Genomic DNA, 24,104 nt, shown 5'->3' with positions numbered 1-24,104 from the left:
TGCCTCCCACAGCTGAGCCGACCCCAGGCAAGAACCCTGCGCTCTGCCCAGGACCCTGGCTGCCTGCCGGCTAGTGGCCCCCTCCCCCGCACCTCCACCCCCACGAAAGGCGGCCCTGAGGACAAAGGAGAAGTGCTCTCTTACCCTGAGTAGAGGTCGAGGGGACAGTATTTGCTTATCTGCTTCCACTTCCCGGTTGCCACCTGTTAAGAAAGCACAAGCGCCATAAATGCCCGGCTGGGGCAGCACGGGGCCCACGCGTCTGTGAGAGGACAAGGGCGCAGAAGGTCCCCGTGGAGGCGGCACCTCCAGGGCCACATCGTCACTAGCTGCGGTGGGGCTTGACTGCCGCCCCAGGGACCCTCGGTCCCCCCACCGAGCCTCAGGTGGCTGCCGGCCCAGCTCTCCCCATGAGCAGGGGCAGTGGCAGTGGCAGCACATGGTCTCACAAAACGACACAGCCACATTCTGGTCATCAGATGAACAAATCTTTATAACTGTAATATTCAGGAAGAGGAGCTCATAATTATGCGGCTCATAATTTCATGTTTGGGGGGAGAAGATAAATCGGCACAACCTTCCGAAATTCAACTTGCTGGTTTCCATCAAAATTTCTTTTTCTTTTTCTTTAAGACTTTTTATTTCTTTATTTGACAGAGGCAGACACAGTGAGAGAGGGAACACAAACAGGGCGAGTAAGAGAGAGAGAAGCAGGCTCCCTGCCAAGCAGAGAGCCCGATGTGGGGCTCGACCCCAGGACCCTAGGATCATGACTGAGCCAAAGGCAGACGCTGAACGGCTGAGCCACCCAGGCGCCCCTCCGTCACATTTCAATGTGGGCATCCCCTGACTTGGCAAACCTACGAGGAGTCATGAGATCAAGGACGTTCTCTGCAGTCTGACTGTGCTAGTGAGGCCTGGAGACAACTTCGCACGCATCTGCTCTCACGCGCCAGGACACAGAAGTCTGCATGCTAATGATGGAATGAATGAACGATATCCAGCTACTTACAGAAAGAGGCAAAAGTGAAAAATTACCAACATTTATTCAAGGAAAAAGGCAATCTGCATAAATGGAAATGAGTTACTTTGCTAAAAAAAAGGCGGGGGGGCCTCCATAGGTGCATATATCCAAATACACAGTGAAAAAGCCTTGAAGGATACACAATAATCAATCCTCAAGGGTTAGTTAAGTGAAAAGAGCAATTAACAGAAAGACTATATATGGCGAGGTCCCATATTTGCTTTACAGAAGTACATGTGTACATGTACAGGTAAGCACACGCCAGAACACATGTGGGAAAGGCATCATCTCATTTCCACCTGGATGACATGTATTATTTGTGTTGGCACCAAGAGAAGTCTGGAAGATGTACCAACTGACAAGACGGGTTACCCCTGGGAAATCCCGTATTTTATCAGTTAAATGCGCACATATTGCTTCACAGTAAAAACCAGCTCCTAAAATAGCCATCAACTGAATGGTGACAATGAAGACCATCTCCTAAAGGGAATGGCTGACATACCATCTTTTCCCAAAGAGCCTGGAAAGTTTTAACACCACAAAGATGGGGGCGCCTGGGTGACTCAGTGGGTTAAGCCGCTGCCTTCAGCTCAGGTCATGATCTCAGGGTCCTGGGATCGAGCCCCGCATCGGGGTCTCTGCTCAGCGGGGAGCCTGCTTCCCTCTCTCTCTCTCTCTCTCTGCCTGCCTCTCTGCCTACTTGTGACCTCTCTCTGTTAAATAAATAGAAGCTTTAAAAAAACAAAAAACAAACAAACAAAAAAAATCACCACAAAGAAGGAGCGGGTTAGGAAAAATTATGGAATAAATACCTCTGGAAATTCTTTCCTCCATGAGGGCAATGAGAAAACTGGCAAAAACTGTCAGAATCAAAATTTCAGAATTCTGAAAATCAACCAAAGGCTTGCAACAATCTGGAGCATTTACTCAAGACAAATGGCCAAGTGCCGGAACAGTGAGCTGCGCGCCATGTTCAATGCTCTCTTTCCATCCTTCTCTCTAGCTCCAAGGAAACCTTAAAAACCAACAACCCCACTCCTGGTGAAACAGAAGCCTGCCAGCCACCAGAGGGGGCTGAACCAGGCACGAGTTTCTCCAAACCCGCATTCCCAAAGAATGGTCATTATGTCTTTGTCATTATCTCTTGATTTCCCATCTTTGTTAACTGATTCAGCTTACCAAGTGCAAAAGGGTCATTTTCCCAAGAGGCATTTGTGAAAAGAGTCAGAGGCAATTGTTTAACTTCATGGCTACCTAAGACAGTGGATAACAATGGGATAAAATAAAAAGTTACGGCAAACAATTAGACTAACCTAAAGCTGAAAAAAGAAAAAGCTGAGGAATGAGATATACAGAGGCTTTGGAAACCTCCAGCACAACCTGGCCATCTACAAGGCCATGCACAGGCTCTGGAAAGACCTTAAAACACCCTCACCTTCTGCTGATCTGAGGTTCTGAGGAAGTGAAGGCTAAGTAGAGTTGCACCCGCCATGCCGAGTGTTGATGGTGGGCCCCGAATGCACACAGAGCCCCTCAGCAAAGACTTACTAGTCGCAGAAATTCAGGAAAATCTCAGTGCTGAAAACTGTCAACCAAGAGTTCTTCATCTATAAAACTATCCTTTAAAATGAAGGAGTGGGGGCGCCTGAGTGGCTCAGTGGGTTAAAGCCTCTGCCTTCGGCTCAGGTCATGATCCCGGGGTCCTGGGATCGAGCCCCGCATCAGGCTCCCTGCTCAGTGGGGAGTCTGCTTCTCTCTCTCCCTCTGCTGCTCTGCCTGTTTGTGCTCTCTCACTCTCTCTGTCAAAGAAATAAAATCTTTTGAAAATATAAATAAAATCAAATAAGATGAAGGAGTGATTAAGACACTGCCAGATAAACAACTAAAAAAAATTTTGTTGTTAGCTAACCTGCCCTTCAGGAAATAGCACAGGAAACCTTGAGGATGAAACGAAAGGGCACTAGACAGTAACCTGAATCCATGTGAAGAAACAGCACAGCAGTAAAGGCACTACACAGCTAGATAAACATAAAAGACAATATAAATATATTCTGTTTCTAAGTTTTTGATCCTATCCCCTTCAAAGACAAAACATCTCTCGTATGGCACACGGCAATCGCCAGGAATCCATACTGACAAGCATAACTGCATATAAATTTGTAAGGGAGAAGGCAACAAAGCTACAAGAAGCAGAATTTTTGCACAACAGTGAAATTAAGTTGGTATTAACTGAGCTAGACTAAGTTTAGCTTCAGATGTTAAATTACTGATTGAGTAGAAAGAAAATCAACAACAAAAGAGATGACTTGAACCACATTCTAAACCAACCAGACCTAACATCCACAGGACACTCTACCCAGCAACAGCAGAGCACCCCTTCTGATCAAGCGAACACGAACATTCTCCAGGAGTCATGAAGTCATGCAAATATTCTCCAAACTCAGTGCAACTAAATTAGAAATCAATAGCAAAAAAGAGAGAGAGAGAGAAAAACTCACAAATGTGAGAAATCTAAACACATTCCTAATCATCAATGAGTCAAAGAAGAAATCCACAGGGAAATCAGAAAATTGAGACAGAATGAAAATGCAACATACCAAAGCTCTCTCCTGCAGAGAGAGCTGGAATTACATGGAAATTTATAATTATAAACATGTATATAAAAAAGAAAAAAATCTCAAATCAAATCTACACTAACTAGAAAAGTTAGGCCAACCTAAATCCAATGCAGAGAGAGGGAAGGTAATAGTAAAGATTAGTGCAGGGACAGATGAAATGCTGAACAGGGAGGAAAAATGAAGAAAAAGAACAAAACCATAAGTTGTTTCTTTGAAAAGATCAACAATTATTATAATCCTTTGGCTAGATCAAGAAAAATGATTAAAAAAAGAAATGAGGGGCACTTGGGTGCCCCAGTGGGTTAAAGCCTCTGCCTTCGGCTCAGGTCATCTCAGGGTCCTGGGATCGAGCCCCGCATCGGGCTCTCTGCTCAGCGGGGAGCCTGCTTCCTCCTCTCTCTCTCTCTGCCTGCCTCTCTGCCTACCTGTGATCTCTGTATGTCAAATAAATAAATAAAATCTTTAAAAAAAAAAAAAAAAGAAAGAAACGATGTTACTACCAACCTTGCAGAAATAAAAAAGAATTTTAGAGGAATATTATGAACAAGCAAATTAGATGAAATGCACAAAATCTTAGAAACACACAACTACCACAACTGAGTCAGGAAGAAATATAAAAGAATCTGAACAGAATAGTAAAAGACTGAATCAGTAAGCAAAAGTCTTCCAACAAAGGAAACCCCAAGACAAGATGACTTCACTAATTAATTCTACCAAATGATTGAAGAAGAATCAACACTGATAGTCAAACTCTTCCAAAAACTTACAGTAGAAGGGAACACTTCCTAAGTCATTCTATGAAGCCAGTTATCACCCTGGTACCAAAACCAGATAAAACATGACTAGAAAATACAGCAGGCCAATGTCTCTTAAGAAAAAACCTTCAATAAAAACAGTAAAAACTAACAAATCACATTTAGCAGCACATTTAAGGGATTATACAGCTATAACAAAGTGGGATTTACCCCAGAAATACAAGGGTGGTTCAACATACAAAAATCAATGTAACAGACCACACTGACGGAGAGGAAAGCACCTCCTGATCATCCCATAGATGGAGGACAAAATCCAACATTCTTTCAGGATTTAAAAAAAAAAAAAACAACGAAAAAACAAAAACTCAAAAGCAGCATCTATGACCAGCTCACGGTCACACTACACCCAGTGAAGAAAACCTGAGAGCTTCTGCCTGAGATCAGGAACATGATAAGGATGCCCGCTCTTGCTTCCTGTCCACGACACCGTACTGCATGCTACCCAGATGAATTAGGGAAGAAAAACAAAGGACACCCGGATTGGAAAGAACAAAGTAAAATTATCGCTATTTGCAAGTGATCTGATCATGTATACAGAAAATCAAAAAAAACTACCACCACAAAAAAAAAAAAAAAAAAAAGAGCAAATAAACAGGTTCATGGGGGTGACCGGGTATCACTGTACAACAACTACATTTGTCACCTCACCCCCATTAGAGCGGCTACTATCGGGAAACAAACCAGCAAGTGCTGGTAAGAGTGTGGGGACAGTGGGACTTTGAGATGCCCTGGAGGGAATGTGAGTGGCACAGGTGCTGTGGAAAACAGCAGAAAACAAGGTCCCCGTGTGACCAGCAATCCTACTTCTGGGTAAACAGTCCCGAGAACTGAAAGCAGACTCAGAGGCGTTTGCACACCCGTGTTCACAGGAGCATTATTCACAAAAGCCAAAAGATAGAAACAATACGGCGTCTACCACTGGATAAATGGATTAAAAATGTGGTATATGGGGCGCCTGGGTGGCTCAGTGGGTTAAGCCGCTGCCTTCGGCTCAGGTCATGATCTCAGGGTCCTGGGATCGAGTCCCACATCGGGCTCTCTGCTCAGCAGGGAGCCTGCTTCCCTCTCTCTCTCTCTCTGCCTGCCTCTCCATCTACTTGTGATTTCTCTCTGTCAAATGAATAAATAAAATCTTTAAAAAAAAAAAGGGGTATATGTGTATATGTCCATTACTCAGTCTTAAAAAGGAAGGGAATTCCGACATGTTTCACAACGTGGATGAACCCTGAGAACAAGTAAAGCAAGTCAGTCACAAAAGGACGAATCCTGGATAATTCCATTTGCGGGAAGCAGCGACAGTAGAGAAATCCCCGGAGGCAGAAACTGGCGTGGGGCTAGTCTGGGGCTGAGGAAAGGAAGCGTGGAGCTGGTTAACAGGGCCAGAGTCCCAGTGTGGGATGATGAGAAGCTCTGGAGATGGACGGTGGCGAGGGCCGCACGCCCATGTGGCTTAATGGTTGTAAGTTTTATGTTAGGTGTCTTTCACCACAATTAACACTATGTATTTTCAAAACCAATTATATTTCTCTGCAATAACCTGAAAAATGAAATGAAAAAAAAACCACTCACAACAGCCTCCAAAATAATAAAACACCTAAGGATAAACTTAACAAAAGATGTGTAAGACTAACACACTGGAAACTATAAAATACCACTGAATGAAATTAAAATCCTAAGTACATGGAAAAACATCCTGTGTGCACAGAACACGGATACAGGCAAGGTGCTGATGCCTCCCAAAGGGATCCGCAATTCAGGGGATCCCCAAACCCCCAGCTGGTTTCTCTGACGAAACTGAGAGGGTAAAGACATCTGAACTGGAAGAGAAATAAAACCTTGTTCATAGATGGCATGATGTATACGTAGAAAATTCCGAAGAATCTATAAGAAAAGCCACTCAGCAAAGCTGCAGGGTACAAGATCAGCCCACAAAAATTATGTTTCAGGGTTTCTGGCTGGGTCAGTCAGTGAAGCATCTGCCTTCGGCTCAGGTCATGGTCCCGGGGTCCTGGGGTCAAACCCTGGGGTTAGGCTCCCTGCTCAACGGGGAGTCAGTTTCTCCCTCTGCCCCTCCCCTTGCTTGTGCTCTCTCTCTCAAATAAATGCATAAAATCTTCAAAAAAAAAAAAACCTAGTTGTGTTTCTATACACCAGCAATAAACAGTCTAAGAAGAAAATTAAAGAAGTAATTCTGTTTATAATCATATTTACAATATCCTAAAAGTTTATCTACAATTACTGAAGTGGTGAAAAACTTGTGCCCTCAAAGCTATAAAATGTTGCCAGAAGACATTTAAAAGCCCTAAGTAAGTGGGGCACCTGGGCAGCTCAGTGGGTTAAGCCTCTGCCTTCATCTCAGGTCATGATCCCAGGGTCCTGGGATCGAGCCCCAAATCAGGCTCTCTGCTCAGCAGGGAGCCTGCTTTCCCCTCTCTCTCTCTGCCTGCCTGTCTGCCTACTTGGGATCTCTGTCAAATAAAATCTTTTTAAAAAATTAAAAAATAAAATAAAAGTCCTAAGTAAATGGGCAGACAGCCTGTATTTATGGGTTATAAGTCCTAATACTGTTAGGACGGCAGTACTACCCGAAGTGATCCATACGTTCCTACAATTTCTGTCAAAATCCCAATAATTTTTTCTTTTTTTTGCAGAAATGAAAAACCCAATCCTCAAATTCATATGTAACTGTAAGGAGTCCCAAAAAGCCAAAACAATCTTAAAAAAGAAGAACAAAGCTAGAGGACTCAAACTTCCTGATTTCAAAACTGACTGCAAAGCTACAGAATCAAGTAAAGGGCCGCGTCGGCATAAGGACAGACACACGGGCCAGTGGACCAGAACAGGGAGCCCAGGATGGAACCACACTTATAGCCTAAAGATCTCTGGTAAGAAGACCATTCAACGGAGAGAGGACGGTCCTTTCAACAAATGGTGCTGAGAAACTAGAATCAGACACAAAAGAAACTGGACCCTACCTCCCTTCAAAATTAACAAAAATGGAATCAAAACGGAGGAGAAAATCTTCACGACCTTGGATGAGGCAATAATTTCTTAGCTATGGTACCAAAAGCATAGGCAACCGAAGAAGAAACGAACTATGTAACTTCAGTAAAACTAAAAACATTTGTGCATCAGAGGACCCTATCAACAGAGTGAAAGATAACTGACAGGACGGGAGAAGATAGTTGCTCATCACAGAACTGATCAAGGATTATATCTAAAATATACACAGAACCCTTAAAACTCAACAACAACAAAATAACCCAATTCAAAAATGGGCAAAGGACCTGAGACAATATATCTCAAAAGAAAACATACAAACGGCCCATGAGCCCATGAAGATCTGCAGCATCACGAACCGTTAGGGAAACGCAGATGGAAACCACAGTGACCCCGAGGGTCCCCGGCAATCACACACAAGGACAACAGCAAGGCTGGCAAGGGTGTGGAGCGATCAGACCATCAGATGCCGCTGGTGGGAACACAAAATGGTGTGAGAGCTGGGGAAAAAGCTCAACACTTGCTCAAAAAATTGAACACAATTTCTCTCAGACCCAGCAACGCCACTCCTAGGACTCAGCCCGCGAGAACGGAAAGCTGCGACTCAAGCAAGCACGTGCACGCGCGGTCACAGCAGCCCAAAGGCAGAAATGACCCACGTGCCAGGAGAGGAGATGACCCACGTGCCATCGACAAGATGGTGCCGTTCAGGCAAGAGTGTTCAAGCCTGATGCAGTGGGGCTAAAAGCCCAAAACCATGCTGCTCGGGGGAGACGCCGGTCACAAAGGGGCCATGGGATGGACGATTCCGTTTCCAGGAAACGTCCGGAAGAGGCCGAGCCACAGGGGCAAGCCAGAGCGGGGACTGCGGAGTGACTGCGATGCGGTCAGCGTTCTCTGGGAGGTGACGAAGTGATTCTGGAATTTAAGTGATGACAGAAGCACCATCATGCGAATTTACTAAAATCCACTGAATCACACACTTTAAACGGGTGAACTGAAGATACGTGAACTTACCTCAATTTGAAACAAACAAAAAAAAAGGTGGACATGAACGACTCATAAAAGAGAAGGCCAGTAAGAAGTGTCCCCTCCTTGCTCCCCGATGCCGCAGCTCTGGGGGTCACAGGGCCCCCCAGGCTGCGCGCACCGAGGCGCCTTACCTTGAGGTGCTGGTGCATGCAGTAGCGGCACACGCGGTGCTTCAGCTCGTGCGTCACGCCGCCGCAGAGAGGAATAAACCCACATTTGGGCTGCAAGACACGAGGACGGAAAGAACACTTAGGGACCGATCCCACACCTTCCAGGAGACGGGATGATGGAGCGGATACAGGAGACGCGGGACAATCAGAGTTGCTGTAACCGCAGGCCCGGGGGCGGGGGGGATGGGGGTGGCAGGGAGGCAGGGGTGGCGGGGTGGGGGGGCGCAGGGACCCCACCCTCATCATCACACCCAGTCCCTGCCCTGCCTGGCCTCTATCACGGACTAGACAAAGCACAACACAGAGCAGCTTCGTGTTTCTTCTGTGACAGACTGCAAAGGGAAAGCTTTCACGGCGGGTCTGCCCTGGCCCCCAGCTCTGTTACTGTCTTTGATTTATTTTTATTTTTTTGAGAGCGCGCGCACCTGTGCACACGTGGCCAGGGGACGGGGACAGGGACAGGGGCAGAGGGAGAATCCTAAGCAGGCTCCGCAGCCAGCACAGTGCCTGACAAAGGGCTCAACCCCATGACCCCAAAATCATGACCTGAGCTGAAATCAGGAGTTGGACACTTAACCGACTCAGCCACCCAGGTGCCCCCATCTGCTGCCTTTTAAGACCACGGTGTTGGGGCTCTGAAGACGATGCTGCCTGTCATCTGAGACAAGGGACACTCACCCTCTGGTAGGGCAAGCAGGACATCAGTCCACACGGAGCCCCCGAGGTGTGAATGCTCAGGGCCCCAGGAATGACCCAGGAATCGCTGCCACAGAAGTTTGGAGGAGGGGACAAACAATGGCCTGGGGCCTCTGGGAGGCTTCCCGAGGGGGACATGGGCACAGCGGGCAACAGAGCTGAAGACCGAGAGTCACACAGCTTCTGGGCCTCTGGGGAGGACTCTCCTGAGTACGAAGCAAAGGAGTGGAGCGCCACCAATCAGACAAGCCCCAGCGGAACGGAGCTCCTGGAGTGCGGTGTAGGGTCACCCCGCAGCCAAGGGGCACAGCTTGGAAGGAGGTGAGGAGGCCCGGGGAGCAGCGCCCTCCCAGGAAAACGGGGGAGGCACAACCCGACACACTTGCTTCTGCCGGTGGCCACCGGCCAGCTCCACATCAGAGCACCAGGAACGGGCCTAAATCGAACGGTCTGGCCAGTGGGAGGAAGCAGAGCACCAAGGTGCAGGTGACAGAAGGAGCTGGAAGCAAGCCCAGTCTGTGGGAGCTGGGCGCTGGGAAGGGGCCGTGAGGCCCAATGTGGGGAATCCCAGTAACTCGTGCTGTAAAGTCCACTCCTGGCAGAAGACTCGCGGCCTTACGGTCCGGCCCCTTGTTGCTTGGCCCGCACCACCTTCCCCTGGACACAAGCTCACCTTGATCTCCACACACAGAATTGGCCGGTGCTCTGCAAAACGGTAGGTCTGAAGTCTGGCTAAGTTTGGAAGGCACAGGGCATAGCCACTGAGAGTGTCCAGGTCCTTGTCACAGCGAGATTCTGAAAGACAGAGCCAAGAAGAGACCTGAGGCGAGCAGAGGACAGACGACATGACCAACGGCGACATGGCAGACTCCTGTGGGGGAAGCTTCAGCCCTGCCCAAGAGAGGCCATGGCCTCAGGCTCCTGGGGGCCCCACCTAAGGAGCCTCTGTGTTTATCTGGGGGCTCCCAGCCAGGCGAGTGTGACACTGGGATTCACAGCAGGGGTCCGGGCCCGGCAGAACCGGCTCCCCCTTCAGAGGGCCGGCCTGCTGTGTGCGTGCGCCCCAGCCCCGACCCCGGCTGGCACCCCCGCCTCCGCGCGCTCACACCTTGCTGCTTAGAGAAGCAAGCAGTGCGTGCACAAGCCCAGTGGAGAAGCCACCCGGGAGCGCGTGCAGGGTCTCGAAGACCCGCCGCAGAGCCTCTCCCCTGGTCTGGGTGTCATCCGCGTCCCTCAGTGTGAGAAGCCTTAGTTATGAGGATAACGGGGAGTTCAGGTCCTTCTAGCAAATCATCAGACCCGAGGTCATTGTGGGTGCCCCCAACTGTGTAAGCGTTGCCAGAAGGGGGGGTGGTCTTGGGGACGACCCCCGCCTCCGCGACTCCCTTAGTGCAGGAGCTGAGAGAAGAAGGAGCAGCCTCACCGCACCCCCCACAACCGGTTCCTCCAGAGCCCCCCAACACCGCTGCTTCTCGGAACGACCCGCCAGTCACTGGGCTCACAGCGCCCAGGATGCAGTCTCGGGGCCACAGGGGGATTCAGCCTTCCTCCAGTCACGTAATGAGGCCAATTACAAGGCATTATTACAACGAGGGACAGCTCTTATGACTGTCACATTGGATACATTTAACTGGTAACCGTAAAACAAAATGATGATGCAGAGTTGCTAGAGGAAGCATCAGTCTCCCCTGGTCCAGAAAGGAATAGCCGTGACCCAGTCCTGGCTGGGACACGTCGGTGGCCTCCTTCCGGCACCAGAGCCTGGCTTTGCACAGCGCCCCAAACCAAGGCTCCGGGGCACAACTGTACTGCTTGCTTTCTATTTCCTAATCACAGAAGGACTGGATACCGGCCACCTGCATCCCCCAGCTGCCTGGCCAGGCTTCGAGAGGCGACATGGCCAACCTCCACGCCACGGACGTCACATCCAGTCTCTGACCAAAACGAAAAGCTCTCACATGCTCGGTGTCAACGCTGCCCCAAGCCTGTGCAGAAAAGCACGGAGGTGATGGGGAGAAGCTGTCACCCACTGCCATTCCTGTCTGTCCACTGCCTGCAGGAGGACGAGCAGGCAGGTGGGTCCCACCCCTGGGAGACGGTACTCAGGGCGCCTGGGCCGCCCCCACCCCACCCCTCGGGACTCCTGCAGCCACCCTGCCCGCCCTAAGGCCGTGCTCCCCTTCGGTCCCAGAAGCGTTTCATGGCTCAGATGCTCTGTGCTGGGACGTAGCCATCTGACGCCCAGAATCGTATTTATGCGCTCCGAGCACTTCTGGCTGAGAGTAAGGTTTCTGGCAGCAGAACTGCTGAAAACTCCATCAGCCTAACCGGAGTAATGCATCAAACATTTACCAAATGGAATATTTAAATCACCCACAGAATCTGCAAGCTGGAGCTCTTACCTGGTCTTTCAGACTGTATCTTTAGACAAAGCTGCTTCACGAACTCCAAAGGCAGCTGAACCACTTCCTGTCAGAACAAGGACGGAACACTCAGCGCCGCGGGAGCCGGCTGAGCGCCGCGGGAGCCGCACCGACACTGCGTATTTCACCACGTTAAATTACCCAGCATGTGGATTTACAAATACAAGCTGCTCTGCTGTCCTGAGGATGCGACCAGATCAGACAGACGCAAAGGTGTCTGTGTGTGGAGCAACAGGCCCTCTCAGAGCGCGGGTCTCTGCTGGGAAAGGGGCGCCTCCGGGTGGGTCTCCCCGGCTCCCACCCAATCTGACACCCACAGGGCCGGCTCGGGAAGAAATCCCGCCACGACGGAAGCACGCGGAGCAGCAGACGGGACCATGCAGAGCCACCCGGGGCTCAGCTGCTCTCAGCGCAGTGACCGCCAGGCCCAGGTCAGGGGAAAAGCAGAACTCCATTTCTTTAAACCACCTAAAACTCCCAATTTTATGATGAGCTCTATTTTAGGCATCCTTAACACTCGGCTACATTTACCAACCCTTGATTCCGACTCCGGAACCAGCGTGACCCACGCCATCCTGCCTGACAGACGGATGGACGGCGGTTCCCAGCAGGGCAGGCAGCCAGCCCCTGCACAGAGTATCGGGTCGGGAAGAACTAGTTAGGACCACAGAGGTCCTCCCCGGCAGTGTGACGCGGACAGTGTAGCCACACCAGCGTCTCTGCTGAGGGGCAGCTGCCCCCGAAGGGACAGGGCAACTGCGGAGAAGGACAGAGGGGCCAGCTTGGGTGGGGGGGAGGGGTCTGGCAAGGGAGCAGCACATCCAGTCTTCCAGAAGCTCCCCCAGGAGAAAAGCATCCCCTCACCATCACATCAAGGTCCAACGTGAAGTCGAGGCTGCCCCAGTGGCGTTCACCTTGGGAGAACTCGGTCCACAGAAGCAAGGCAACACTGTTAACATTCCATCGGTGCCTCAACCCCTCATGGTACTGAAGATGCAAGACCTGAAGGCCCCAGGGAAACAGCCTCTTCCTGGTTTCTGAACCTCCAGCTCCCCCAGGGACAGGCCCAGGCCAGTCCCAAACCCGGCTCGGTGGGTGTGCCTATGGCTCGGGCCAGCCTCACACTCCTGCACGGGCCCGTCTGTGTCTTGTGCTGGGACAGGGCATAGGGAAAGGCTCTCGCCAGGACTCCACTCCACCCCACCCCGCCCCCGCCTGGCGTCAGCAGTCACTGTTCACTCAGGCTGGTTCTGCCGGAACGTGGCCTCATGCAGACCAGAGATGTGATCTCCTGCACTTCAACCGTGCCAGAGCCCACGTACAAGAAAGAAAAAGCAGGTTGGGTTTCACTTGGGCAGTGTCTTCCTGCAGAGGACATGTGTCAAAGGGGTGGATATTCCCAGGATGTGACCTTGTGAGCGCTCCTCATTCGCCAGAGCCCCATCCACTGTGGACAAACAGAACCCCACCTGGGACCAGAGCACACCATGGGCCCTGGGGCTACATCCTGATGCTGTTCCTGCCAGGCCCCCGCCGGCTGGGACCCTGAGCTCCCCACCACCCTTTGGATCCCTCCTGGGAGAAAGGTCTAGAGCATCCCCCACATACTGCGAAGCAGAGAAATGCCCTCTCAAGGAGAAAGCTGGCAGTCAGCATAGCTGCATTCGCTCAGGCACCATTCAGGCTGGTCGGAGACATGGGGCTCCCAGTGGGACAGCTGGGGACCTCCCCAGGACAGCCCTGGGCACTCCCACCCCTTGTAGCCCCACACCACCCAGGCTGCCCCACAAGACCAGCAGGATGCTGTGGAAAGGACAGACACAACTCCCGGACAGGTCATCCCTCAGACCACGAGCTGGGGCAGCCAAGGCCAGGTCGTACGGACACTCGCAGCCCCTCGTGAGCCCACATCAGGAGCAGCTGAGCTCTCTGGCCAGCAGCCGGCACCGCCCTGCCAGCCCCACGGCAGACCCACCCAGCAAGAGGGTCCGCAGCCCCAACGGACCCCCAGTGGCAGAGGGCCCAGGGATGCCATCCAGATCTGCCCCCAGACCTCACCAAGCTGGAGCCCCCCCAGGACAGCAGGGTGGCGGGGGCCAGGGGTCCTAGCAGCTGCGGGGCTCAGGTGGTCTCTGAGCCTCACGTTTCTCGGCTGGAAGACGGGTGTCAGACTACACGCCCGGCGCCCCCGTGTGGCCCCGGAGAGCAGCACTTGAACACAAGCGTCGTCAGGAAGCACTAAGGTCCAAACGATCGCCGAGACCTGGCATGACTGACACGGAAGATGCCTGTGAATTCAGACTCCGTAAATCAGCCACTCACCCCACAGTGGGCAGAGTTCTCCCCCAAAAACTCCTTCATGACATTTTTGCTGAAGTCCACTATGTTCTGTAGGTGCTGAAATACTTCTTCTGAGGTCTGTAAAAGAGAAGCATAGGGAGGCCTCAGTGACCAGGGGGCAGCTGGCACCGTGTGGGGCCACATGTCGCCGCCGCATACGCACCAGATGCCTGGGCCTCGGGGGCAGGGGAGCCTCACCACGGAGACCGCCAGGCCCGCCAGAGGGAATGTCCGTCCCGCAGCCCCCGCCCTCCTCCCATCAGGACACGGCCCCTAACCAATGCCCCTTTGAAAATCTCTCCCGGCCCCAAATCACCAGGCATTCTGACTTGCATCCCCAGCAACCAAATGTAGAATATGTGCTTCCCAGTCGGAGGCTCTTAACCCACAGGCTATGAGATCTGGGGGAGAAAGGAAATCAGCCCTGAGTGCCTCCCTCTGGCCCATGGCGGCAGGCTGAGGGTGGACGGCAGGACCCGGGGGGGACAGCAGGCCGTGGGCTCGCGGAACGTCGCGCATGGAGCTGCCACCCACGCCCTGAAGCGCGCACAGACCGCAGCCTGCGTAGGAACAAGGCCCCGCAGCAAACCCGGGGCGCTCCCGGGGCACCCACAGCCTGGCCACAGAGCTCCCAACAGAAAGCTCTTCCGTCGACAGAACGACCCCACGCGACCCCCCACCGCTCACGCGGCCGGTGGCACATGGTACCACTCGTAAAATACAGACAAACTATTGCCTCAGAAGACGCCACCTCAGTAAATCTGAGCAGAAACGCTGACAGAGGCATCCAGAGAGCATGGCCTTTCCAGGCGCTGCAGACTGCTCGGCAGAAGGGGCGGTGTGAGCTGCCTGGAGAAGGTTCTAGCCTCCACTCGGATCCACCGGATCCCACAGGAACACAACACCCACAGGCCTCCAGAGGCCGCTAAGGCAGGAAACGCCCTCTCCCGCCGGGGGCCACCTTCCTCCATCCCACACCGTCCCCAGGCCTTCTCCCTCGGTCCCCTCGTCTCCTTCTGCGAGGCCCTTCATTTCCAAAGCCATTCACCCCGCCTGCCCCCCAGGCGAGGCCCCCCAACCCAGCGGACTCATCTCTCCCGCACCCCGCTGGGGACCCAACTGCCACCCACCCCTCACTCCCCAGCTACTGTGGGGCGGCACCCAGGGCCCCTGCCTCTCTTTTCAATCACCCCCAAACACACACCACAGCCACTTCCCCCCTGGAGGGAGGCAGCTCGCTGAGCACGTCCACGGTGCTCTCTGCCTGGTGCCTCAGTGAACAGAAACCCCGCGCCCCACCAGCACCGCCCGCTGGGACTTGTGCCACCATCCGCCAGTAGCACCGACTCATTGTCACAGCTATGATCCCACAGATGGGGAAACCGAGCCAGCGGGTGGCAAAGCTGAGCCCTGGCCCTGGATGTCCTGGCCACAAGCGGGGCTCCCTGCCTGCTCCTCGCTCAGAACCACAGACCCTCCCAAGGGACCTAAAGTGACCAGGAAGATCAAAACGCTGGCCCTACAGGGTTATGGACACCCCACTTTCTGTGCCCACTGCTGTGTCACATTTAAATTTCTATAATTAGCACTAATACTTCTGTAATGGAAAAAAAAAAAAAGTTTCCTTATATAATTAATGACAGGGTGGCAAACCCACCAATCTTACCTTCTTCCTGCTTGGAGGGAACTTCAGGAAACGCAACACCACACAACGCTATTGGGAAGTAAAGCAAAGTCCAGTCAGTGCCCGCCCCAAGCCTGGGGACCACGGAGTGGCGGTGGGGAGCGGGAGCAGGCCTGGGTCCCAGGGCAACCAGGAAAACCAGACGCCTCTGGCCCAGCCAGCTCGTCCCCAGGAATCAAACTCACAGAAATAACTACGGTACCCAGGAGCCCGCAGCTACCGCAGACGGGAGTGTGGTTCGTAATTCCCAGTAAAATGGAAACCACCCCCGGGGCCAACAGCGTGGTGGCTGGACACAGCAGGATGCTGTCCACACCTCGGAGCGCAGGACACAGACGGACGTTCACAGACACTGAGCTGCAGTCGTCACGCACTGGTGAGTGAGGAAGTGCACAAACGGGGCTTTAAACACACCTGGACACGTGCATATGGGTACAGCTCCATTCGTGTCAAGTTCAAAAGCCGGTTAAGAGCAAGACCCGGGGACCACCCCACAGGTGGGTGGGACTGTCCCTGAGGAATGTTCTAGAAGGGGTTGGTCACAGCACTGCGCATCACGGGATCACCGGTCCCTGCACTCAGTGATAATCGAGCTACATATACACTTACGATCCAGGAGCGTTTCTGTAGGTTTGCTACACTTGATTTTTAAAAGTTCATAGAATAAAAAGTTTTAAAGTATGTGTATACTCAGTTTATATGGAAAAGTCTGAAAGGATCCAACACCAGTGACAGCATCTCTAGGGAGCAACAACTGGGACAACTTCTTTTTTTTTTAAAGGTTTTATTTATTTATTTGACAGACAGAGATCACAAGTAGGCAGAGAGGCAGGCAGAGGGAGAGGGGGGAGGAAGCAGGCTCCCCACTGAGCAGAGAGCCTGATGCGGGACTCGATCCCGGGACCCCGAGATCATGACCTGAGCCAAAGGCAGCAGCTTAACCCACTGAGCCACCCAGGCGCCCTGGGACAACTTCTTAACATCTGTCCAGCACAGAACGCCAGGGAAGTGGAGAGAAGGGGACAGGCTCGGGGCGGCCCTGCAGCCTGACGCAGGAGAGCGCCGCAGGCGCTCACGCCCTTGAGGACACAGAGAAGCTGGGATTTTCACAGGCAGAAAAAGTCAGTGAGTGGAAGTATGACACACACATTAAACTACCTCAAAGCCCACAGTGAAGGTCACAACTTGTCACTTACGAAAGGAACAGAAGTCCCAGGCTGGGGAGGGGGGGCATCGCGTGCCAAACAGCCTGGGAGCCACACCTGTGACGCCCTGAGAAGCCACGGCCCTAACTGCGCAGCCACGTGAATGTCTGACCGTGCGGAGTGGGGACTCTGGCCGCCCAAGGGCTCTGCAGCCTTGAACAGGGGGCAAAGGATTTTCTACACGCTGATGCTTTGAGGTTGAGTGAAAAATCGGAAAACAAAAACGGGATTCCTGAGCACCCAATAAAGGCATAAAATGAGGGGCACCTGGGTGGCTCAGTTGGTTAAGCCTCTGCCTTCAGCTCAGGTCATGATCCCAGAGTCCTGGGATCGAGCCCCCCATCGGGCTCTCTGCTCAGTGAAGAACCTGCTTCCTCCTCTCTCTCTGCCTGCCTCTCTGCCTACTTGTGCTCTCTATCAAATAAATAAATAAAATCTTTTTTAAAAAAATAGCATAAAATGGAAGCAAGTACACCAAAGCAGTGACAAAAATTATTTTCTCAGTGGGAAAATACTGGGTGCTTTTCACTACCTTCCCTCCAGTATTCTGTATTTTCTGGATGGAGACAGCAAGCAGTAATTAGCATTACAGGAGAACGAAAGACCACAGAGAGCAACACACTAAGAGGGCCAGCTGCCCACAAGAAGCCCGAAGGAGGGAACCCGCAGGTGGAATCAAGGCACCAGGGCCTCCAGCACACACAGGGGGTGGAGGGGGAGGCCACCCCGCGCCCACGGGCACCAGCAGGTGCACCATCTCAGGCCCAGGACACACCGGGAAGACCACAGGGCACTGGGGACCAGGCAACTTCCATGAGAAAGGGAGAGAAACACAAGAGAAAGGCTCACCCCTCAGGGTGCTGTCCCGGTGCCCGGGCTGGCTGCTCGTGAGGCCAAGCCACAGCCTAGTCCATCAGAATGCCAGTGACAGAACCCACGCCGGCAGTGTGGAGAGGGGACAAGGGCCGGGACAGGCGCTGGGTTGACAGTCCCATAGAGAAGCTGGCGGCGAGCCATGTCACAGAGGGCAGGCAGGACACCGCACTGGGCGCACTGGGACAGCCTGCGACCTACAGCGGGCAGGACACTCTCCTTCCCAAGCTCCGGCTGCCTGGTCTGCACCCACAGTGGCCACAGGACCAATGCAGTCATGGATTCAAGCAGGGGCCCACCCAGACATACACACACACACAGAGCGAGGCAGGGGAGCCCATGGTGCCGTCTGGTCCTTCCCCAGGACACACACAAGCCTTGTGGACCTTCCTGGTCGACAGGGCAAGTGCCGTCGGGACTGAGGAGGAAGCGCACAGTGGGCAGGGATGCCACCGAGCCACCTCGGGAGACCAGGCCCAGACAGGCAGAGCTCAAACAGGGGGAAGGCAGAGCTCAGCTCCCCAAGGTTAGGGCTGGAAATCACAAATCCTAGCATGTGACTACAGGTGATCCCGGGAACGATTACAGGCAGGGTCACGTGCAGAACTCTCTTGTGAGGCCTCCCGAGAATAAGTCACATCAGCTGTGTCGACCTGGACGAGCACCACAAAAAATTCCAAACAGAGAATGAACTATTTGTTTAAAAAAAAAAACAAAAACACTAGAAACAACAAAAAGTTAAGACTCTCTGAGCTAGATTCAGCAGAAAATTACAGAAGGGAGTGGCCCAGGACTTGGGAATATGCCATATTCAAAAACAAAAAAAAACAAAACAAAGCCCAGAACAGAACAACCCTCCTCTGTCTGCAGCATCTCCGTCATACATGATCCACAAACCAGGAATCCCGAAACCAGGATGGCAAGAGGAGTCCGACGGACCCTGACTGCTTGAACTTCGCATCTTCAGGACCCAGACAAACACCCAGGGCGTCAGAACAGTCGCAGAGGTAAAGGGTCCCACACACCCTCAGAAGCTTAGAAAGGCTGTAGAACCTGAAAGGCAGAAACGAGCTGCTTCTCCTGAGCTTTTCCAGAAGATTCTTGTTGGCAGGTATTTCGTGTTCACCTGTCGACAGGGAGGAACGCATCCCTGGAGCTGGTGTGACAAGCCCCGGGAGAGGGGCGCTTGCTCCCACCACTTCAGAGATAAAGTGACAAGCCAGACTCGTGACCTTCCCAGGACAGGGCAGGGCCAAAGCCACCTGACGAGAAGGTGAGGAGGGCGAGTGCAGATGGAGAAGCAGAGAGAAAGCCCACGTGGCAGCACACGTGAGGGCAACTGCTGGGCTTGACCATAGCTCAGCGTGAGCCCAAGTGGGACAGGCCACAAGAAGAGCCACAGGGTCCTTGGGCCGCAGCAGTGGAGGACAGTGCACTCCCACGGGGGGATGCCTTTGCCCAGGACCCCTCCATGGGGTGGGTTCCGGGAGGCCCCCTGCACACAGTGCCGGGCAGGCCACAGCCTCGGAGCAGCACAGAGGGTCTGTGCCAGGCCCAGGGCAGCAAAGGCAGGGCCTCCGCCGTGGCATGGAGGAGCCACCGGACAGCGGACGGCAGCCTGTCAGGAACTGACCTACCCTTGGGTCTTACATTGCCCAAACAGGCCCCACAGTCCACAAGTGCTCAAAGCCTCCCAACCTGCTAGGCCGTGTTCCTTCGGTGCAGACCCTGGGCCTCGGGACCGGCTGCCTGAAGGCACCCCACGTCCTGATGCTGGAGAGGAGGAAAGATGGCTGTGGCACTTTTTAAGGACGCTCAGTTCTGAAAGTTGAGCTGAAAAGGGACAGTGTCCCGACCCGCAAGACCGCTGGCGAAGCCTCCCTCCCCCTTGGACTGAATGAGGTGGGTCTGGGGAGCAGGAGCACTTGTTCTCTCCCCCCGGCACAGCAGGGCCCGGACACGCTGCCTCCGGGCTCTACCCTCCTTTCCACACCTCAAGGCCCACACAAAGCACCGAGGCCTCTCCATGTTCAAGAGGCAAGTCAGAAACTTCACTGGGTAGGGACGTTTCCTCACAAGACCACTGGCGACAAGGAGCTAACGCCAACCAGGCTGGAATGAGCACAGCCAAACAGATTTCGACTTAAAATAAGCATGAAGAGCACAGATCCTGGGTAGCCTGATGACGGAGTGGAAAAGGGAAAGGACACAGAAGCCCTAAGAGAAAGGGCAGAGCTGTGGGGGAGGGGCTGGGCTGTGGGGGAGGGGTCAGGGGGAAGGGACGGTGATTATGGCCACCCCAGAGGCCTCCCAGCTTCCAGCCTCATGTTCTCTTACTTCGAGTCTGTGCCTTGCTCCTCCATCTGACACCCTTGCAACTCGGCAATTAGCCCCCACTCGAAAGGAAGCCTTAGCCTTACGTGACATGAAGACCCACTAGCGAGCCTACTACGGAACTGAGCACGAGCATTTCTTCTATGAAAGGGTTCAGGGGGGGGCGCCTGGGTGGCTCAGTGGGTTGGGCCGCTGCTTTCGGCTCGGTTCATGATCTCGGGGTCCTGGGATCGAGCCCCGCGTCGGGCTCTCTGCTCAGCGGGAGCCTGCTTCCCTCCCTCTCTCTCTGCCTGCCTCTCCCGACTACTTGTGATTTCTCTGTGTCAAATAAATAAATAAAATCTTTAAAAAAAAAAAAAAAAGAAAGGGTTCAGGGGTCACAACAGTAACCCAACACCCCAAGGGACCCGTGCTGGAATATCCCGTGCCCCGCCGCACCCTCAAACACCACAGCGCCCAGCAGACGGTGCAAAGAAGGGCTCTAGGTGAAGCGCTGCCCATTATTCATCTGGAGATCCTGACTGAAGCCTGCGCGTTCTTCAGCTGCCTGACTGCGCTAATGGGAAACAAAATGCAAAGGCAGATCACAGGGGCCACCTGGGTGACTGCAGCTTCCCCTGCCACTGACCCCACACAGCCTGCGCAGAAACCACAGAGCAGGGGGCCACCCGGTAGGAGCTGCGGCGCTTAAGTCCAAAAGGAATGAGAGTGTTCACTTGCCCAGCACCTGCTCACCTAACCTTCTAGCGAGTCCACAATGGGCATTTTGTTCCTAGTTCCACTTTATGAATCCAGAAAGTGCGCCTGGGCCAGGCAGTGGTAGAACTGGGATGGCACCCAGCTGTGTGACTCCAACTCCCCAGCTCTTAACCCCCTGGTGACACCCAGGGCTCCTCCTCTGCCCACCACATTCCAGCCTAGTTGTATCAGCAAAACGTCAGAGGTTTGGGGCTTTTACAGGAATCCACATGCTTCTCTTCCTGGATTCACTCCCCTGCGAGTCCTTAGTGCACTTTCTGAAACTCCGGCCCCTCACTGAATTAAGAAAGAGAAACCCTTTAAATTCTTAAAGACTCTGAACAAGAACACCTGGACAAATCATTATTAGCAACAGCTGCAGGAGCACAGCAATTCCGTGGGTCTTGGACGATACACTCCCTTGGCGCAGGGAGATACCAGCACCCCCCGCACTTCGCTGCTTCCTCCAGCTCCCTGGACCCCCATGCGGACCCCGGGTACCCCCAGGGCGGCCTCTCGGCGCAGCCTCCGCCCCATCGCGGCTGGTCAATCGGACATGGCACCGCGTGCGGCGCGGTGGGGGTGCTGGGGGGACGCAGCCCTGACGTGGGTTACTCTGGGCGAGGGGTGGCACCGACCTGGGGGGGGGGGAGGTGACACTGGGGGGACGAGGAACTTACCCGAGGGAACGCGGATACGCGGGATGCGGAACTACCCGGGGCGGGGGAGGGGGTGCGGGAGAACCGATCCGCCGGGAGAGGGGTGCCAGCGGGTCGTGGAACAGACCCTTGGGGCGGGGGAGTATTGCTGGGGGTACTCGGAACTAGCCGGGACAGGGCAGGGGGCACCAGGGGGTCGTGGAATAGACCCTGGAGGGAGTGTTGCTGGGGGATCGCGGAGCTCCCCGGGGGCAGGGTGAGGGCCCAGGACTGCGCCGACCTTCCGCCGCTCACCTGCGCGTGGGCCACCACCAGGCTCTTGTTGCCCTCACCGTGATACCTCCATTCATTCTCGTCCATCTTTCCCTCGTCCATCCCCCGGTGCGGCCCTGGCGCCTCTCGCGGCCGCGAGGTGAGGGCCGCCCGTCCGCCTGGGCACCCGCCGCAGCCGTCGGGGGAGGAGCGCCTGTCAGCCACGGCCTCAGCTCGACCCTGCCGCCCCGACTGCCAGGATCCGGCCGCCGGAAGCCACGCCCCCGGGAGCTGCCATGGCTGAGTCGGGCAACTTCCGGGTTTGTGCCCGCTTCTCCTCCATTGATCGCTGCGGCGGATGGTCAGGAGGCCATCTTGGGTGTTGGCGCGATGACTCACTTCCGGAGCGCGGATTTGAGAACCGGAAACGAGGTTTCCGGTCCTGGCGCCGGAAGTGAGGCAAGCGGGAGCAGCCGGCGGCTGGTCGGCGCCCAGTGCTGGCCTGGCGGAGATAGAGATCCGGCGGGCGGGGAGAAGGAAAGGGGGTAGTCGGGCGGCCCCGCAAGTCGGGGAAGGGGTGGCCAGGCAGGCCGGGGGTTACGGTGGTCTGCGAGCCTCGGACCCCTCAGTCGTGGAAGCCCCGCAAGGCATTGGCGTCTCTGAGCCCCCGCTTCCTTTTCTGTCTGAAGTAGGATGTGCCTCATCTCGCACGGGGTTATTAGTATCACCTCGTGCTTGCTACGTGGCGCAGAACCTCCCCAGCAGTCCCATGAGGTGGAAGCATTGTCCTCCGCACTTCACAGGTGTGGAAGCGCGGCCCGGGACTAGTGGGTTTCCTGGAGCCTTTAGCGGGAGGCTGGGGGTCAGTGGCCAGCCCCTCCTCCCGGCACCCGCGATGCCGTCCTCTAGAGCTGCAGCCAAGTTCAGTTAGATGAGCGGCCCCCAAACTCTCCGTCCCAGGACCTCAGAAAGCTTTTGCTAGCGTTGTATGTGTCGATGTTTACGGTATTGTAAGTGTGAAATTTTAAGAGTACTTTAAGATTTAAAAATCAACATTATGCTATTGGGGTGCCTGGGTGGCTCAGTCGGTTGAACATCTTAGCTCTTGATTTCGGCTCAGTTCACGGTGTCCGTGTGGGATTGAGCTCCGCCCTGGGCTCTGCACTCAGCAGGGAGCCTGCTTCTCTCCCTCTCCCCCGGCTCCTGCGCGCAGGCGCACGAACTCTCACTCTCTCTAAATGGATAGGTCTGTACAAATATATAAATATTACACATTTGGGAAAAATATTTCCCAAAAATATAGAGAAGAATGGTAACTGTTTTACATTTTTGCAAATCTCCCTAAAGTTTGGATTCATAGAAGGTAGTAGGAGTCTCACATCACCTTCTGCGTTCAATCTGTTGGAATATATAGCTTTGAAGTATGCCAGGAAAACCCAGCTTCAGATCTATGGTTCAACATAGAAAGAGTTACAGACCGAACTTTGAAAACTGCTTAGAGCACCACTGGGCACCTGGCAATGCCTCGGGAACAGTAATGAAATGAAGCCAGTCAGTCGGCAAAACAAGCCCATAGTGTTGAGGACTGGCCCAGATAGAAGGCAGCTGGGGCCTGGGTTGGGTAGCGCTCCCCAGGGATGGTTGAAAAGCAGGGGAGGAACAGCCCACTCATAGGAGGTAAATAGTCCCGAAGTGGGGGAGGGAGACACACACTCACAGGAGAAAGCCTCCCCTCACTCTGACAAGGCCTGAGAACCCTAAACATGTCTGAGATTGAGTTTCTCAGCATCTCTGAACAGAGAATTAGTATCATGTTAAGACATTTCCCTAAGGAACCCTCCAGTGCTAAAAATGTTCTCTGTCTGGGTTTCTTTTTTCAAGGAGCATTTTATCACAGTGTTCAGAAGTACTAGCAAATGGTAATGATAAAAAGATTACATCTTGGTTTCGTGGTTGCTTTTAAATTCTCCACAGATGGGGGCACCTGGGTGGCTTAGTGGGTTAAGCCGCTGCCTTCGGCTCAGGTCATGATCTCAGGATCCGGGATCGAGTCCCACATCGGGCTCTCTGCTCAGCAGGGAGCCTGCTTCCCTTCCTCTCTGCCTACTTGTGATCTCTCTCTCTCTCTGTCAAATAAATAAGTAAATCTTTAAAAGAATAAAAAAATAAATTCTCCACAGATGTACCTGGTGGATGGTGCCCCTCCCACCCCCCCCACCCCATCCCCAGCTTGGTACACCA

At 53.6% G+C, this 24,104-nt stretch overlaps 1 protein-coding gene across 10 annotated transcripts in view; it reads right to left on the bottom strand.

The window, feature by feature from the left end:
- The window catches only part of IPPK (inositol-pentakisphosphate 2-kinase), a 46,289-nt gene extending 24,143 nt beyond the window's left edge, over window positions 1-22,146 (bottom strand). For 4 of the 10 annotated variants that reach the window (XR_001181804.2, XR_006601945.1, XR_001181806.2 and 1 more), the window contains exons 1-7: window positions 21,906-22,144; window positions 15,785-15,832; window positions 14,101-14,196; window positions 11,758-11,824; window positions 10,029-10,150; window positions 8,621-8,710; window positions 145-203 (exon numbers count right to left, since the gene is read on the bottom strand). Coding sequence is in view for 7 of the 10 variants with exons in the window: in XM_013063349.2 (XP_012918803.1) it covers window positions 145-203; window positions 8,621-8,710; window positions 10,029-10,150; window positions 11,758-11,824; window positions 14,101-14,196; window positions 15,785-15,832; window positions 21,906-21,986 (563 nt within the window). In the remaining 3 variants the exon portion in view is untranslated. The other 6 variants (XM_013063347.2, XM_004766139.3, XM_045064987.1 and 3 more) reach the window with 6 other exon arrangements.
- Between the last annotated feature and the right edge of the window lie 1,958 nt (window positions 22,147-24,104).

The sequence above is a fragment of the Mustela putorius genome, unplaced genomic scaffold, assembly GCF_011764305.1.
Source record: "Mustela putorius furo isolate JIRA1106 unplaced genomic scaffold, ASM1176430v1.1 tig00003854_pilon_pilon_pilon, whole genome shotgun sequence".
Classification (NCBI taxonomy): domain Eukaryota; kingdom Metazoa; phylum Chordata; class Mammalia; order Carnivora; family Mustelidae; genus Mustela; species Mustela putorius.
The sequence above is the reverse complement of the archived record's forward strand: the minus strand, read 5'-3'. Positions and strand labels throughout refer to the sequence as shown.